This window comes from Urocitellus parryii, chromosome 5 (genome assembly GCF_045843805.1).
Source record: "Urocitellus parryii isolate mUroPar1 chromosome 5, mUroPar1.hap1, whole genome shotgun sequence".
NCBI lineage: Eukaryota > Metazoa > Chordata > Mammalia > Rodentia > Sciuridae > Urocitellus > Urocitellus parryii.
This window is the reverse complement of record NC_135535.1, coordinates 129,079,469-129,098,503: the sequence shown is the minus strand read 5'-3', so window position 1 is coordinate 129,098,503 and position 19,035 is coordinate 129,079,469. Positions and strand designations below refer to the sequence as shown.

General features: G+C 42.3%; 1 protein-coding gene across 1 annotated transcript in view; it reads left to right on the top strand.

Annotated features, from left to right (window-relative positions):
- Window positions 1-19,035, top strand: part of Frmpd2 (FERM and PDZ domain containing 2) — a 95,248-nt gene that overhangs the window by 50,687 nt on the left and 25,526 nt on the right. Inside the window, exons 14-19 of the mRNA XM_077799091.1 lie at window positions 3,211-3,367; window positions 9,009-9,219; window positions 14,583-14,683; window positions 16,169-16,261; window positions 16,892-16,999; window positions 17,099-17,215. Of these exons, the coding sequence (XP_077655217.1) occupies window positions 3,211-3,367; window positions 9,009-9,219; window positions 14,583-14,683; window positions 16,169-16,261; window positions 16,892-16,999; window positions 17,099-17,215 (787 nt within the window). The remainder of the gene's footprint in view (window positions 1-3,210; window positions 3,368-9,008; window positions 9,220-14,582; window positions 14,684-16,168; window positions 16,262-16,891; window positions 17,000-17,098; window positions 17,216-19,035) is intronic.

Sequence of the window (19,035 nt, the reverse complement as noted above, 5' to 3'; positions counted from 1 at the left end):
AGCTTCCAGGACATCTGGATCTCTGGGGCCTCTGGTAAAATCCATTTTTAGGATATAGGGACTAAGCCTTCACATGAGTCATCTTTACCACTGTGAATGTGAATTACCAGGTATCCGCCCAAGACTGCAGATGCTCCTGCGTGGCCACTATCAGTGTCTTTCCAATGGTTCTCACGGGGTCCTAGCAACAAAGATTTTCTTTGTGTCTATTTCAGTAGCTCTGGTTCAGGCACACACTGCAGGTCATAATATGTGACTGCTGGGTACTTCCTTCATAAATCCTGATTTGTCTCTCCTCACTGCTGTGCAGTTTTGATAGACAGTTTCCAGGCTGCAACTCTGGTCATTTTCTGGGCCAGCAATGTCAGTTACCACTGAGCTGTCTGCCCTTGGGGCTCAAGCAATTTGGGGTTTGTCTTAATGAACTACTTTCTCCCACCAACTCTTTGTTCATTAAGATCAATGTCTCTCACTAATCCACAGGTTCTCCCAAGCCAAAATCTTTGAAATTTAATTTATTTTTATTGTTGTTATTTGCCACACTGTCTTGTCTTTCTACCTGCTGTCCCCTCTCCCCTCAGTGGCTGCTGTTGCAGCTCCTGCCACGGCCAGCCACACTGGCACATCTCTAACACTATGTATTATATTCCGTTTGAAGTTTCTGATTTTCTGTATCTGTATAGTTTCCTTTTGCAGTCCAGTATTCAATTTCAGTGAGCTCAATTTATTACCCACCTGCCTGGGGGCAAAATCGTCCTGCTTTGTAAATCTGGTGCTGAGGAATTGCTAGGAAGTGTATCCTTCCTCTAATCCACTGTCTTCTTATTTGATGGGCATTTAAAATCCAAGCTATAGCTTAGGAAAAGTCAAAGGGAAAGGTAGAGCTGGTGGCTTGATGGATTGCAGTAAAAAATCTTACTTTCCACATCTCACCAGACCCTGTGAGCACATTGCCAGGACCCCTCGCAGGAAAGGACCTGCCCAAGTAAGGGCCCTGAATCAATAGATTTAGAATCCATTCACATGGATACAAAGAGCTTTGCAAAGCTTCATGAGATTCATGACAAATCTCTGCCTGCAAGAAAGTTGTTGTTTTGCAAAGATGTATCAAAACAAACAAATACTCAAGCCAGCAAGCAAACAGCAACAACTGCTGTGGATGAACTATTTGAAATAGTAAACTAATGCTTTGAAACAACATGATATTACAGAAGCACCTGGAATATTTGTACTGCAACCACAGAGGCTTAAGAAAGGTTTTATGTTTGTGCTGAAAATTCTGATATTAAAATTTTACATCATCTTGTTCTCAGAGCATCTTGCTCCTGACAAAGTTTGCCTGCAGATGTGAATTTCCCATTAAATGATGTTATCAGAGTGGCGATAAATACACATAAAATCCTAACCCATTTCAGTCAAGGCTGTTTTCAGCTTTATGCCAAGAAATAGGATGGATATTCCACTTTCCGTTTATTACCTTAGAGCATTGTCACCCAAAAGGAGGATTTCATTGAGTTTATAAACTGAAAGAAGTGTGTGTGAGTGTGTATGTGTGTGTGTGTTTATGAATGATTCCCCCTTTTCAGATTTGTTAAACAGTAGTTATTAGATTAAAAAGAGTGACTTGGTTATCTAAAAAATTTTAATATCTGAATGAATGAAGTTGAAATAAAATGTTGAGACTATGGGAAAGCATATCAATGTGTACTGACAAAATGCATGGATTCTGAGAAAATGTTCAACTTTGAAAGTGGCCATAAAATGACTGATTGAGGACTAAGGAAGAATTTTGAAGACCAGTAGAGCAATATGAATGAATACTTGAGAAAATGCATTATTTAAAGAACTATTATATCAACAGATTCAGAATCCACTAACATTGTAATAAGGAGGCTTAGAGCTACATTTATCAATGAAAGTAAAGAATATTTAGAGAATGATTAAATTATCTGAAATTAGGTCAGTGATGAAAAGGAGTTTCTCAGAGGAAAGGCAATAAACAGTTATCTGCTTCTCATTAATATCTGACTCATATGGATAGAATTCTTACAAATGATGACTATGGGGACTTAGAGGAGATCAGCCATCAGGAAGATCAGGAATTTTAGGGGGTTATTTAAAACATAAACCTGTTTTTATAAAATTATCTTTATAGAGAAAGCTCAAGGTTCTTAATTGAAACATACATAATATTTAGAATAGATATTTATTTGGAAGTTATGTATCAATTCATATTTAATATCATCTGTATTTCTTTGTTCTTGTTCAAAATTATATATTGCAAAAAGTTATGACTTTATTTATAAAGCTCCATGTTAATAACCCCAGGTAGTAATACTCACCAATTTAGTCCAGTGAGCTCTATGAATATTATTGTTTTGCATGTGGGTCTAGAAGATATAATGTAGGGAAGGATTTCTTGGTGGTATGACCTCAATTCCTGTTGCATTTTGAGGACTCTTTCTCTCTTTCCTCATTTTTAGGATACATATAAAGTTCATTCTGTAGCTGTGAAGACAAGAAGTTAAGATTTATGAAACACTTAGATTAGAACCTGGCACATAATAGCAAGAAATATTAGAACACATACAAGTGTTTTTGTCTTGCCAATTCCTGACTAGCTAAGATTTTTATCTGCAACTTCTTGGAGTTGGTACAATAAAAAGAACAGGAATCAGATTTAATGGTGTTTTCATATTGCACACAGAAATATGGGGGCCAAGTATGGACCAGACCCATTTCATATTCTTTCTATCCAGCACATCCCTTGGCACATTGAAATTGCCTGATAAATGTTTTATGAATGAAGGAAAAATAAAAATAGATTTTCTTTTCTTTGGTACCAGGGATTGAACTCAGGGGTACTCGCTTACTGAGCCATATCCCAGCTGTATTTTGTATTTTATTTAAAGACAGGGTCTCTCTGAATTGCTCAGCACCTTGCTTTTGCTGAGGCTGGCTTTGAGCTCATGATACTCCTGTCTCAGCCTCCTGAGCTGCTGGGATTACAGGTGTGCGCCACCATGCCTGGCAAGAAGGATTTTCTTTGGTCTAAGAAAAATAAGTTGGGTCAATATTTGCCATATACCTCTGGATACCTAGTATGCTGATGCTGAGCTGAGGGACAGAGTGTGCTATTATTCCCTGGAAGTATTTCAGTGAACAGGCAGGGATGGTCAGCATACTAAAGTGTGTGTTTGTTTCTTTTAGAGGAAAAAGTTCACCATCACCAGCAGTGTCACTGGGAAAAAGCACACATTTGTCACTGATTCAGCCAAGACATGTAAATATTTACTGGGCCTCTGTTCTGCCCAGCATGGGTTTAATGCGCAGATGGGCTCTGGGCAGACTCTCCATCTTTCAGCTGGTGAGTAGAGGCTATATTCTCAATGGACACTGTGACAAGTTTGTTGTTTTGTAAATAATTTGTGTGAACTGATAAAATTGTCTGGAAGCTTCTATAAAGACTTCAATCTCCTCAGTAAGGACAGAAATTCAATAAGAATGAAGTATATTTTTTTTCTCAGATTGGAAAACACTAAAATAAATAACACTGGGAGGGTAAATTGACACAACTTTCCTAGAGTACAATTGGAAGTATTTATCCAAAGTCTTTAAAAAAAAAAACTCATGTCCTTTGGCCCCATAATTTTACTTATAGACAGATATTTATTTTACAGTAATAAATACAGAAAAATGTGAAAGTTGATGTTCATGGGTGTTCACTGGAACATTATTTATAGCAGTGAACATTTGGAAGCAACCTAAATTTCCCAGAATAGAAGACTAGTTAAAAAAAAAATCATAGCACATCTCTGTAGTTCAGACAGTTAAAGTATTTTTTTGGAGAAGGAGATTTGTGAGACTGTATATGCTATAGAGCTAAGTGGGTGACAGCAAGATATGGGACCATATCTAGTACCATCCAATGGAAGTTTCTTTGATGATAGAAATATCTGTAGCCTTCAGTATGGGAATCATCAGTATATGTACCTATTGAGCATTTGAAAGGTGGTAAAAACAAATGAAGGATTAAATCTTTAATTTCAGTTTTAGTGATTTATATTTAAATTTGAATGGCTACATGTGCCCATTTATTAAAAAGCATAGCCATACTCAGGTGGTTAATAATTCCATGTTATAAAACAAGAAAATAGAATATAGAAATGAACACCACCACAATATCACTTGTTATTACCTTTGTGAGTTATGTATGCAAGCATGATTATTTTCTTTATATCTTCACTATTTGTTAAACTTCCAGCATGAGCATATATTACTGATAAAGTTAAGAAAAAGCCAATTGATTAAAATGTGGCCACACATCATGTAAGATCCGTTAACAATTATTGAGCATGTAGGAAATTCTATGGAGCTGTTTATTACCGTTGTTCCTACTTTTTCCTGACATTATGGTAATCCTTAGATGCAAAATCTAATTTATGCTCCAAATACACTTTTTTTTCACACTGTAATTGTCAAACAGCCCTGTGAAGCAGGAACCAACATTATTGGAAGAAGCAAACTGGGGCTGGAGTAGTAAGAACTGTGCCGGGTGTTTGTTGGTAGGGCTGAGACTTGAACCTGTGGCTCTTGGGGTCCAGTGCCCATCTACTTCGCCCCCTGCAAAGTGATATTTCATAAGTTGCCTGAGTGTAAACTTTAGGGCCAGAGAGACTTGCTTTTGAGTGCTTGCTTTATCACAGTGTCTGTTGATCTCTAAGCATTATTTCTTCTGCTGCTATAAAAGAGAACAATAAAATACAGTGATTCACACTCTACATATTCAGATTGTAGTCTCTGGGCCCTTCAGTATGCACATTACCTTGGAAGTTCACGATGGATGCAGAATCACAGGTCCCACTCCAGGCCTACTAATCAGAATTTGTATTTAAAAAGATCCCAGGTGATTTGAATACACATAAAAGTTAGAAAAACACCGGCTAGGAAAATGGCTGGGTGACTTTGGCCAGCTCACCTCCCCTCTCTGAGCTTAAATGCCCTCATTCAAACATACTGATTGTCTAATAGGCTTGTGCTGTACTCCTCACGACAGTGTATGTAACATTTCTAGCTTGATGTCTGGAGTGTGAAGTAGGACAGTGCCTCTTGAGTATGAGGATTTTACTCAGTGCTAATGCATGTAAGAGCTGTGTCACAAGTTCTAGGGACTGGCCCAGGAGTTAGGTTAATAATGGGAAACAAAATTGCCAAGCTTAGAGATGAAGATGCAAACACAGAAAATAAAGGTAGCATATTATTTGCAGCAGAGCCAAATGAAGATATAAACATTTCATTGGAACTGCAGGCTTTGGTCCCAGGTTATTTCCAGGGAGCTAGAGATGATAAATGCAAATTAATTATATCTGATTTACCTAGTATTGCTGAGATACCGTGTGTGAAACACCATCAATATTGCGTTTATTGCTTGATTTCAGTGACCATAAAATATTTATAAAGACTTCATGAGCTTACTTGTGAATTAGTCCTTCTAGGCCTATTTTGCTCATAATAAACTGTTTTCTCAAACTGCAAATTCTACCACCTTAAGAGTTTTCAGAAATCTAACACACATTTACACTAAAAGGATTCATTTTGACAATTCTCCTTGCCTTTTAAAAACTTCATTTGAGAAACTCTCCGTGGACACCATTTTCAATGATTGCATGCAGCAAAGAGCTGGACATCTCCATCTGTCCTCAAACTCTGCATCTCCAGCTGATCTCTTCCTCCTGTGTAACTCCAGGAGTTCTGCCGTGACCTTTGCCTTGTTCAAAGGGGACCACCCATTCACCCAGCAGGAACTGGGAGTCTGGACCTGGACCTTCTCTTCCTGCCCTACATGCCACCAAATGCTCTCAGATGAGCTTCCTGCTGAGATTTATATCCCCTGCCACTGTCCAAAGTCATTTTCAAAGTGATCATTCCAAAGGACCCATCCAATCATGTTCGTCCGTGCTGAAAACTGTTAATGACACTCTGCTGTTTGTGCCTAACCTCCTTAGGATGACCTGTTGGATTCTCCCAACTCTTGCCCCAACCCTGACTTGTTTCCTGTCTGGTTACCTCCCCCCTCCTCTCTGGCTATGCTGCCTACTTCCTTGCTGGCTGTGGAACACACCAGCGTATCTCGGATTCCAGGGTCTTGGTGCCAGTGGCCTCTACCATTGATGCTGTTCCTAACCTCTTTGTGGCTCACACCACCAGAATAAGCCTGATATTCCATGAACATATTGAAGGACAGCCTCCCCCTTGAACAGACTTTCCTTTTTTGGCTGCCCCCAGTCGACTCCTTCTCAGGTGGAGTGGAGTAGAGTGCTCCTTCTTTGTGCAGATCTCTTTGTTTTTTCACTCTTATTTGTGCATGTATGCCTCTAATCTGTGGTAGACTGGGAATTCCTTGAAGGCAGGGACAGTATCCTGCAGTCTTTCTGGCTCTGTTATGGAACAGAGAGGTATGTCAAAATGGCAAGTGGTTAATACATGTTTGAATGGATGGAGGAATGGAAATACTATTTGTATAGAAATACTGTTCCTTAATCATCTCCCTCTTTTCATGTTTAGTTTGCTTTTCATTTTTCAATACTACTAATAATATTGTGATAAGCATCATTGGAGAAAATTCTTTTCTTGATTTTCTTATTTCTCAAAAATGTATTTGGGTACAAGAGCCAGGGCATTTTAAAAACCATGGCTGTTTTCCTGAGTGTTTTGCCTTCTTGTCATCCTGCCTGTTTCATTGCATTCTTGCTGGAATAGTTGTCATCGTGTTTATTTTTGTTCATTTGACAGGTAAAAACGATTTTTCACTGTTGCTTTATTTTGTATTTCTTTTATTGTTGAGAAGCTGAACACTTACCAAATGTTTCTTCTGTGAATTGTCTCAACAAGCATATTACTTTATAGTTATTTTTGGTTCCCTGGGGAGAAATAATCACTGAGCTTTTACAAGTGGGTATTTCAGGACAAGTAAGTATTTCAGCACTGCAGAGTGGCCCCATGGCCTTTTTAATGGGTGGTCCAGTGCTTCAGGATACTCCTAGCCCTTCCAGGAAACTGTGGCTGCAAGACTGCAAATTTGCAGTGGGCTGCTTGGGATCTCATCCCAGTTTCCTTTTCTTTGTGGGTATCTCCTGTGAGCTTGGAACTCCAGCTAACTTGGGCTTCAGCCCTTGATGTCCAGACGGATTCAGACATTTGTCAGATATTTCCCAGATGCCACAGTTATGCTGTGAGTCGCCCATGATCAGGGAACAGAAGCTGTTCATTCTCCTCAGTGTGCTAGTGGCTTTGGGACATTATTGGCAATCCTTCCTTCTGTTCCTGAAAGATCATCAACTCTTGGGTCTCTGACCTACTGACACATCCCTCCTGCATTGTAGTCTACCCAGTCGAACCTCATGAGGCCAAGGCCTAAGGATGAAGCCAGCACTCGGCACCAGTCACCAGGCCCACAGCCTCGGTCTGAGTCTGTGATGCTGAATATTTCGCATCTGTGATGTCATTTCCTGACCTCACTGTGGGCCCTTCATCTGTTCACTGAGCTCCCTCCTTAGCCTCCTGACTTCCCCTCCAGCTTCTGGAAGGGAACAAGCTCTTCCTGGATTCCAGGCACTTGGGACTCTCACCTCTCTGCTTCCCTTTGATGTGTTTCTTCCCTAAGGGACAGCTCCTTTCTGTAGCCCCAATCCCTCCACAGTCTTGCTTCAAACCAGCCAAACCTCTATGAGCTGAGGCCCTGAATCTAGTGTCTCTTCCTAAAGTATCCTTTAATTAATGGGTGTTAATATCCTACTAGCATTAAGTCCAATGTCACTATCCCTTCTGGCTCTGGTGATCAGAAGCCTGGGCAAGCCTCGGGTGAATCTCTTGTGCTGCTGTTTTGGTCTTTGTGTCAGGTTCTCCCATACTCCAGTGTGGAAGCGTGCATTCAAAGACACCTCCCCCACACATTCACTACACACACACACACACACACACACACACACACACCCCATACACACACAGACACCCCCATATATACGCTGACCATTCACTCACATACATAGATACCACAAACACACATTTAACTTACACACACATACTGGCACCACACAGCACACTTACCATATGCACACATACTTAGACATACACACATACAAGAAAAAGTGGTGCCCATAACAAAGCAACGTGTGCACTGGCCTTCCTTCCAGGTTTTAGCAGTGAGCAGATAGTCTGGAGATGGTCATCATTTTTCTTTCTCAAAATACAAATTCACTTTGGGTAAAGCCTCATTAACTTAAGAGACTATTGATCAAATCCCCATTTTTTTTTTTTTGTGAACAATATTAATAGTGAAGTCTCTTACACCTGGGACTTGACCAGAATCACCTATTAATCCTTTCTGCACAAAGGAAGGAAGGGAAGCAACAAAGCTAGGAGTCCAACACATTGGTGCTATGTTGGTGTTACTTATATTCCAGGAAACAGGATCTTACATGAAATATTATTACCAGGGAAAACTAAACTGTGTTGAGATTAAAGATTGTGTGCCACAGGGCAAAGCCTAATTTTGGGAGCCTGGATGATTCAAAGTCCCATTTGTTATGAGAACGACTGTGAGGACAGATCTGCAAAGGCGGAAAGCAGAACTGGGTGCTAGAAGCTAATTTTATCTGAGGCCCTGCTGGAGCCTGACATTCCCAGGAATGCTTTGGGTGAGCACCCATCAGAACAGGCTCTTTGGCTCCCAGTTCTATCAGCTACCAGGGAGGGAGCCTCTGGTCTTTTCTTTCTTAGGCTTCTAAAATGTCTTTCATTAGCAAGTACTAATTAGGAAGACTTGCAGTCCCAAGCCTAATCACAAGGATTCCCTGAGTTAGCATGAGGCAAAATAGCAGGCCTCTCAGTGCAGGAAAAGAACTGGGAGAGAAGAGCCTGAGCTTGGGAGTGTTTTGCCACTCCAAGAGCAATGGGACCAGCATCATCTTGAGTGTAAAGTATATTTATCTTTTTCTCCTCCAATTCAGATCGGGATAAGTTTGTGCAAATGGCAAATTCAAGCCCTGCACAGCAGGCCCAGTCCAAGCCTCTTACATGGATTCAGAGATTGTCATGCTCAGAAAATCAGTTGTTCCTACCCAGGTTGCAGGACACCATGGGCGGCCTGCTGAGTGCGTCACTGGAGAACTTCAGCTTGGAAACCAATAAGGAGACTGGCACAGAAGGAATCAGAGACAGGTGGGTTTCCTCTGTCCTCTGAGCCCAAACTACCAGGTATTGGTGTGCTGGAGCCATCTATACCTAAAGCCAGTTGTTTAAAGGATGATAGATGCCTAAGGAAAAGTATATATTCACTGTCAACTAATTCCTTGGCTTAGTTGTGGGGTTATGCTTTTCTTATGGCTTAGTCTGAGCTAAATACTCTAGGACAAAATTTTACTCCCCTACCATGATGCTCATACCTTTTGGTAGAGAAAGAGGACAGAATTAAAAAAAAAAAAACTACAGTAATTTTGGCCTTATCATAAGCTAGGTAGTGTTCTAGGAACTTGTACATATCAACTAATTTAACCTGTAGAACCATGTGGAATATTTTTATCATCCTTCTCATTTACAGGAGGGGAAACAGAGGGGCTAGAACTCAAACAAATACCGCTGGACCCAGAGACCATATTTCTGATTTTGACACTATTCTACCTTCCCCGTTGATGACATTTAAATTTTTATGTGAAAACAGTGAGCTGATACATGTAACTTTCCATTATAAAACAATGATCCATGCATTTAAAAATAGCCTAGGACTTGGATGACACTTACATTGCAAGTTATATAAATAGCCCAGATTCCCAGGCAGCACACGACTAACGAGGATTGCTGTAGGAGCTGTTTTAGGGGATGAGTTATACATCTGCTTCAGCATGAGTGTATGGATGATTCATTTGAACTGAAATTCATGTATATATGTATACATCTTGAAGTAATTCTTAGAAAATTATTGCCCAAATTCTATAGATGCAAATGTGCACTGCAAACATAATCAATAATGGGGAAGCAAAAACTGTACTGTGTATCTATTACTGTGTAACAAACCACCCCAAAATGCAGTGGTATAAAACAATCACCATTTTGTTATCCCATTTCATAATTTTCTAGGTTAGAAAATCAGGCAGAGCTGTATTGGAGAATTCTTCTGCTTCTTGTGGTATTGAACAGGATCATGACTGGACTGGTCTAGGGGGTCCAAGATGCATGCAAGGAAATGCACGTGCACAGCTCTTGGTGTGAGTGGCTGGGATACATTGCTAACTGGGTCCCTCTCCCTTCTTATGCAGTCTCAAGCCCTCTCCATGTGGTGTCTCCAGCAAGATTCTACATGGCAGCTCAGGGCTTCAAGAGCCCAGGGAGAGGTTGCCATTCTTTATAAACTCTAGCCTCGAGTTAACATGGCATCTTTTTGACCATACTCTTGGTTAAATTAGTCCTAGGTCAGAATAGATTCGAAGAGAACAGAAATAAACTCTACCTCTTGATGTCAAAGGGTTTGTGGCCATGTTTTTCATCTGTCACTCAGACTAATTTTATAGCATTTTATTTTTTAAAAGGTAGAAGCAGCCATGATTGGCTCAAGGCCATTGTTAGTTTTCTGTCACTGCAACAAAATCCCTGAGACAATCAGCTTTAAGAGAGGAAAGTTTCTTTTGACTCAGTAAGTTTTCAGTCCATGATTAGTTGGCCTCATTGTCTTCAGGCCTGTGGCAATGCATCACATCATGGTAGGACTACATGCTGGAGGAATCTACTCTCCTCATGGTGGCTCAGAAGGAAAGAGGAAGTTGAAAGAGCTCAAGTCTCTATATTTCCCTTTAAGGCACAACGATCTAAGGATCTTCCACCAGGCTCTACCTCTTAAATGTTTCCCTACTTCCTAATAGTGCCATGGGTAACACCTTTAATATGTGGAACTTTGGAAAGTGCTTTTCCCAACCTAGCAGCCATATTGAACAATGTGTTAACAGCAAAGTAAGCTTTCTGGGGATGCTGGTGCTTCCAGTGACCTGTCAATCATCCCTCATGGTAGGGGTTTTGCAGTATCATGTGGCAGTTGGCTTTTCCAATAGGAAGCTGTATTGGAGTCCTCAGTAACCTCTAGATACTGCTGTAATGTATGTTTGTATCTGTCAGTTTACAAATGCAAAAAATTCTCCACTCTTAATAACTCACTAGTAATCTGAAGGGGAAAAGGGAAACCAAAGACTTGCATTTAAGTCCTAGGCCATCTGGAAGATCCAAAAGAAGCACAACCTAAGCCCATGACTTGGTGCAGGTGGGTTTTTATAGATGTGAGGCCAGGTGTGAGCAGAAGCGTGAGCTAGGGAAGGAAGAAAAGCCTGTACAGGATGGGGTCATCAAAGTAATGTTGAGGGCAACCAAGGCTCAGTTCCTCAGCAGAGTGTACTGAAGGTCTCCCTGAATTGCCAAAAAACAGAAGGGTGGATGCCTGTGTGCCTGCCCCCATTCCTCTCTGGTTGAAGGTCATCTGTGGGACTTGGCTCCCCCATACTTTTGGGTAAAGAGGGAGTGGGAGGATGAAGAGAAAGCTCCCAAGATGTGTAAGAAGTTCAAGGGCAGAAAGAGAACTGCATCTCAGGTAGGATTTTGTCAGCACGAATTGAGCCTGACCACTCATGCGCCTTCCATCACAGCTATGGTCAAAGTCTGAGGTGGGCCAAGCACTGTGACTGTGGCCATGGGTCACTGTCAATCTTGGTGACTGGAGTCGAGATGCTTAGTATTTCTGCTTACCGCAAAGATGACTCAGCTGGAGGTTCCCTTCAGACCACACTGTGGATCCATCCCAGCCTTAAGAGAGTTGGTGACCAATGCCTGTCCAGCTGTCTAGTTCTCTGTGAACCTGAGAAAGTTATTTAACATGCTGTGCCATTCATCCAGTGGTATGAACAGTAAAGCCATGCCCACAGGGTAGCTGCAGGAATTAAACTGTTATAAATGTTGAACACAGACTGAGTCCACAGCGAGGGTCCCAGTGCTGGTACCCTTTCCATGGTCTCTACAGGACATGATAGAAGCACATGAGGACAGAATGGACTAAACATTCAAGGCAGGCATAGGTAGCATTGTGGCTCCCTTGCAGGTGAGGACTGGGGAGGTTTGCATGGGAGAGGTGACATTAAGTCTTGTTTGACGAGTAGAATTTGGGCAGGGTGAGAGAGAAGGGAGAAACACCGTGGGTAAATATTCATTCATTTTGGTTGTGCCAGCCCTGGGCCAGGTGCCAAGCTTTCGGCCACCTACTACCTGTCAGTGCTTCTCCAAAGCCTTTCCCAACTTCCCTTGTATAGGGATGGTATCTGCACACCACTTGGTCCATTTACGGAAACCCCCCTTTTCCCTTTCACCCTGACATTCATGTGCTTTCATCCGTCTCCCTGTCAATCACTCAAACTCAAGAACAGTGACATATCAAGTGCAGTCTCAGCTCTAAGGTCAGAATGTGAAGGCTTTCAGTAAATTTTTTTTAAAGGTTTACATTAAAAAACCCCTTTATTTGTGGTAAAAATAGACAAATCATAAAAGATATCATCATGACCACTTTTTAAAGTCACAGTTTGCAATGACACTCAGTTCATTCACTTTGCTCTACAATCATCACCACCCATCATCCACCAGATCTTCATCTTCCCAAACTGAAACTCTGTCCCCATCCAACACTGACTCCCCATTCCTGGCTTGCCCAAGTCCGTGGCAACCAGCACTCTGCTTTCTGTCTGATTTTGGCTACTCTAAGTACCTTATAAACCAAACAGGCTTGTATAATATCTGTCCCTTTGTGGCTGGCAGTAAATGACTTTTAAAGTGGAGGGCAGCATGTGTGGCCCAGGTCACATGAGCTATAGAAACTTGGGGGCACATAAGCCCTTTCTTTTCCTCAAAGGCCACCCTCAAAGGCCATTTCATTCTCTTATCCTTATCAGCTGCTCCCAGATGGCTGGGATTTCTCCTTCCTTTGAACAAATGAGCACTCTGCTAACACCTCTCCCTGGGGTACTTGGTAGACTTGGAAGTCATCTAGACCCTGCATGCCTTACCAGCCCAGGCATGATCCCCAGTGAGTTCTCAATCAATTTGGGTTGAATTTGCTGCAATGCACAACATAAGAGCAAAGACAGAATGAGGCTCATTCCGACCTTACCAAGAGCTGACTGTGCTGCCCTTCCCTCTCTACTACGTTCCTCTCCTCTGTCAATCCTGTTCTTCCTGTGAATACTGCCAATCAAGGCAGCATCCCTTGCTATGGTCCAACTGCCTAAGCTGTGGTGTGGCCTCTCTGGTGTTGGGGACAGTCTGCTCATGTGCTTGTCCATCCTGGAGACCCAATACTAGCTTTTTTGCAAGGCCCTAGGCACCCGTAGCTTTGTGTCTATTCTTCTTGCTCTCTACTCTGCTTATCTCTGAATATAGCTTATCTCTTTGGAGAGCTGAACTTGGGGATAGGGCAGGGTCCCCTCGATTCAAGCATGCTCCTAGTGCTTAGAACATGGTTCATTTACTAGAATTTCATGTATATTGTCTATTTTTGGTTGTTGTAACAAAATAATGCAGGCTGGGTACTTAATTAAAAACAGAAGTTTAATTAGCTCAGTTTTGAAGGGTGAAAGTCTAAACAGCATGGCACTGGCTCTGGTTAGACCCCCTGCTGACTGCACTATCTCATGGCAGGTGGCATCATGGTGGGAATGCATGTAAGAGGGAGACCTGAGGGTGGGACAAGAACCCAGAGAGGGGAGGGGCCAGTCTTGCTCTTTTATACCAACCCAGTCTCCAAGAACTACTTAATCTCTTCTGAGGTCAGTGTCTCATTAACTTAAGCAACTCCCATTAGGCTCCACCTCATAAATATTCCACTAACTCCCAGCATCATACTGAAGACCAAGCATCCAACACATACACTCCTAGGGCACAAACCACATTTAAACCATTGCACTGCACATTCAGCTAAGGCCACAGAAAACATGCACAAAAGTTTTCTGATCTCAATGATTGCGATTGGGAGTGGAGCATCCATCTCAAACACCTGCAAAGATCAAGAAGGTACACGAATTTGTGTAGTCCTCAGGGAGGCACAGCCTATGTGGGGTATTAGAGCGTGATTGGCCCCACTAAGAGCCTTCAGCTAAAAGAAAAAGCCAACAATAGAACATCAGGACCCATCGAGTGTCATGCCTTATACTACTATATGGTTTTGGTGCCATCACAAACCTGGGAAATAGAAGATTATCCCTATTTTATGGTTGACGAAATGGAGGCCTTTAACAGCTGCATATCCAACCCAAAGGTGGATAGTGGGACGTTCATGTGAGATCCAGGTGACTGCAGTTAACCCTTCGGGACAGAAAGACTCTACCACCATTCTTTTGGTGTAGCCTTGATAATTAGATTTGATAACATTCCTTCCTCTTTGGAGAATGTGTCTGGAACTGCTGGATGGTCAGGCAAAAGTCAGCCTTCTCCAGATCACTGTCCATATTAGAACTGCCTAAGAAGTTGCCTTATCTTATTTACATTGTCACCTTTCCCTGCAGCCCCTGCCCTGGCCAGGAGCAGCTGAACAGCACCTGTTTGATCCAGAAGCCAATGACCCGTGGCCCACTTTCTGGACTGCCTTTTCAGACTGTGAACACAGGTATGGGCCAGGCCATGGTTTTGGTAAAGGAAACCTTACATACAATGTTTGATTTTGACCTTCTGCCACCACTGCAGTTTGTTTCCCAAAGTTCGCAACCTTTTTACTTTTAAAATTATGCCAAAATATACTTATGGTTGGGAAGAGCTCTCCCAGTCAGCACTTGGCTTTGGCTGGGTATGTGGATCTGTAATGCATTAGCTGTGGTGAATTGGTTTCCAGCCCTTGGGTTCAGCAGAGGGAGTATCTACTATGGAGTGGTATGTTTAGAAAAATGCACCATCCATTTTAGTTATGCTGCTTCTTCAAGGCCCAGCATATCACTCAGTGTTCCCCAGAAAACATGTACAGGGAAGATAGCAGTTTCCTCCTGGCAAGCCCCCAGTTGAAGGCAAAGACAAAGAGACTTCATAACTAAGGAAAATATCTATATTTGATGAGCACCAAGCCTGAGGGCTGGATCTGGAATGCCAGACACTCTCTAAATTGAGTGTCTGCCAGTTTCCATCATGTTTCCAGAGGGAGGAAGAGATGTGGAATGATGACAGTGGTGGGTCACCAGTGGGGGATTTTCCCAAGTGTATTGTGACAGGATTTGGAGAATCTAATCCCAGAACTCTGTAAGCAATGGTAGGGCTGTACTTTGGATTGCCTTTAAGGCCCAAACTGGGAAAGTACTCTAAAGTACCCAGACTGGGCTGGTAGCTCCTGTCACCCTCTGACTGTTGGAAGCCTGTGTAAGTCAGCTTTCCATTACTGTAACAAATAACCCAAGTTAAAAAGAAAAAAAAATTATTTGGTTCATGGTTTCAGACGTTTCAGTTCATGGTTGTTGGCTCTGTTGCTTTGAGCTTGTGGTGGCCCAAGGCAAGAAGACAGGGTAGAAGAGGCCTATTCACCTTACGGTGGCTAAGAAGCAAAGAAAGAGAGGGAAGAAGGAGCTAGGATCCCAAATCCCTTCAAGGACACACCACCAGTGACCTAACCTCTACCCACTAGGACCTACCTTTTATAGATTCTCCCGCCTTCCAGTAGCACCACAAGCTAGTGAGCAAGCCTTTAACGCATAGTTTTAGTTTTAGTTATCACTGCCAACAATTACATTCCTGGTCCTCTTCCATCTTGTCCCAAGACCAAAAAACTATCAAAAGTCAGACAGAAAAGAGGCACCACAGCCCAGTCTACCTGGCCTGTGCTCTTACAGCCCAAGTTTGAGCCAAATTGACCCAGTGAGGCTCATTGGAAGAAAGTCCTCAGTGATTGGTTCTGAGTTTTGCTAGGAAATTAAATGTGAGCTACCTTTGCTCTCAGTGTGTGTGTGTGTGTGTGTGTGTGTGTGTGTGTGTGTGTGTGAGAGAGAGAGAGAGAGAGAGAGAGAGAGAGAGAGAGAGAGAGAGAGAGAGAGAGATTGCTCTCTCCTTTTATATTGGGTTCCAAATAATTTTGGGGTAAAAGCACAATATGATGTTTTGATTGCACTCCTAGGGTTCCAGAATAACAGAAGAAAGAGTGGCAGTGCTGAACCTGGTCGAGAAATCGTGCATGTGACACTGAAGCGTGACCGCCATCGTGGTTTTGGTAAGAGGGCTCCCTCCAGGTGAGACCCACTCTCTTCTGTCTGGCTCAGAGGGCTGTGTGTGTGGTTTTTTCCCTTTGGACTTTTCTACTCCCTTTTCTTTCCCCTCTTCTCCCAATTTGCCTTTTTTGGGTAGTCTCTTCTGCTTTTCCCTCCCTTGAAGTATCCCTAAGGAACAATGGGACTTTTGTATCAAAAATCTCCCTGTAGGCCCTGATACATTTTGGGGATGGGTCTAAGCACAAGGTAGGAAAATATCTCCCCCTAATACCATGTAACAACATTGCATAAGTGGATTCTTTGCAATAGGGAGGAATAGCCAGTCTTTCTCTCATCATTGATCACATTTGAAGACCTTTAAAAACAAGATACTGAAACAGAGTCCTTGACTAAAAATCATCTCTTTCCTATCTCTGATTATCTTCTGGAATAAAATCCAATACATACTGTGGGCTGCATTTCTAGCTTTAGTTGTGATTGCTAAAGGGAATAACTCTTCCCTGTGTATTGCACCCAGATCCAAATATTAGTGATGCCACCTGGTAGCTGTGTGAGCTCAAGCAAATAACTTAACCTCTCTGAGCTGTGAAGTCATTAAATATCATCTTATTAAATGCTATTTTGGATCATAGGTTTTGTCATTAATGAGGGTGAAGACAGAGGCCAATCTAACCCTGGCATTTTTATATCTTCTATTATTCCTGGAGGACCAGCAGAAAAAGCAAAAACAATTAAACCAGGTACATCTTCTTACTAAACTAACTGCCAGAGATGCTGTTTTAAGGAATTGCCCTTTCTTATTTCCTTGATGGGTTATTGAGATGTTTTATTTTTTCCAGGAGGGCAGATATTAGCCTTGAATCACATTAGCCTGGAGGGCTTCACATTTAACATGGCTGTTAGAATGATTCAGAATTCTCCTGACAACATAGAATTAGTCATTTCTCAATCAAAAGGTATGTCTTCACCTACTTCCAGAAGCTGAAGAGACTTTTATTTTCAGGTGATCACTATTACCAGGGGCAACTTGGTAAGTTCTGCATAGGTAGGTATTTTGTATTGCTTTCCTTGTGGAAATGGCTTGCATAGAGGCCACGTAGTGGCACAAATCAATAAGCTCTGCACTTTCAGGGGCAGAGTGGGCTCTGCCATTGCTTATCTTGCTGTAAGGCAGAAACCTGCTCTCTTTATTAGGCCTGGCTGAATACACCCACTGTGTGCTTTTCTGCCCACTCTCCTTGCATGACATGGAGGATATTACTGTTGTCACTCAAGTCCTTATAGAAAGTGGCTGTTCCTGGATTCTGCATAGTTTGGGCTTAGCTATATCAATCACCTGAACAGCTGGGAAGGAGACTGCAACTAATCTGGAAGCTGAATTTGCATAGCAAGCATGCTGTTCTCACTTGGTGGGTGTGTGACAGATCAACCCAAAGAGTTAAGTTTTTGTTTTTTTTAAAGATTTTTTCCCATCCTTTAGATAAGGAGGAGAGAGCAACTGATTAGATCAAAGAATGATATGATAATATTTATTTGGGGCAGGTTTAGGGGCTGGATGGAGGTAACAGGGAGGCTAACATCCTCCCCATCCTAGTTTCCTAGGACCATGGATGCTTTTCTGGTTGGGTTGTTTTGTAAGTTACGGACTGTTTGCAAACTCAGGCTCATCTTTTGCTTCCTCATGCTCCCAGGGCATGGCACAATTTCCCCCTATGTACAGAAATGATTCATATCACACTGGACAGCATTGTCTAGGCCTATGTGCAGGCACCTCATTTGCTGGGCCCTCTGAAAACCATGCACACTCTCTCACTCTTACACATGTGCCCATCATCGCAGATGGCTTTCCCAGGCATTGCAGCTGCCCAGTCCAGAAGCAATGGGATGTGGTGGGGTGGGGTGTGGTGATGCTGGTGCCTTGGTGTTGCAGCTTTCACCCTGTGGCTGGAGCTGCCCCAGGGGCTAGCCTCAGCTCATGCATAAGGCTGGTCTTGGGCTCACTGTCTGGTGGGGTACTGATACTTCTTCCTAAGGCAGGTCAGCAAGCCTTGAATTTTCCTCTAGACTCTCTGCTGAAAGGGATATTTGATCCATCACTTTTGTGGTCAGAAAATTTAATGTGGATAGTCAAATCACAATTCAGTATAGTCCAAAGATGGCCTGTTGTGATAGGGCGGGTGTCAAAAATTGACACCCAAAGTCTGCATCATCTTAGAATTCCAGACATGGGTTTCCCTATTACACAGACTCTCACCTTGGGCCTCAGTCACCTGTTGAGAACGTGGCCATTTGACACAGTTGGGGTTCCTTCTACAGCTGGACTATCACTGGAGGAAAAGGTTTCCATAGTGACCCTGGCTGCACCTCCCTGGGCACAGTCTTGACTGCTATGAATTTTTACCTAATTAAACATCTGTTGAGGTAGCCAGTTTAAATTGGAGATCATTAGCCAATAGATAACATCCCATTATGAGCAGCCATCAGGGTCATAATAAGTTGAGTTTTTATTATCCACAGAAGAGCTCCTAGCTCATATTTCTATCAGAGAGGACACAAGTTGCACAACTTGGCTTTTCAGTTCAGTCATAAGTCACATTCTCATTTCTCATGGAGGGTGTGGAAGAAAATGAACAGATGGTCACAATATTACCAGAAGGATGCAACAGTGGATTATGAATGAAATGTCCAGGAATATTGCATTTTGGAATGGTGTCCTGCCTCGTTACCTACTGAGTACCTTTAGATTTGAATGACTCAAAACCAAGTTCACTGGGGC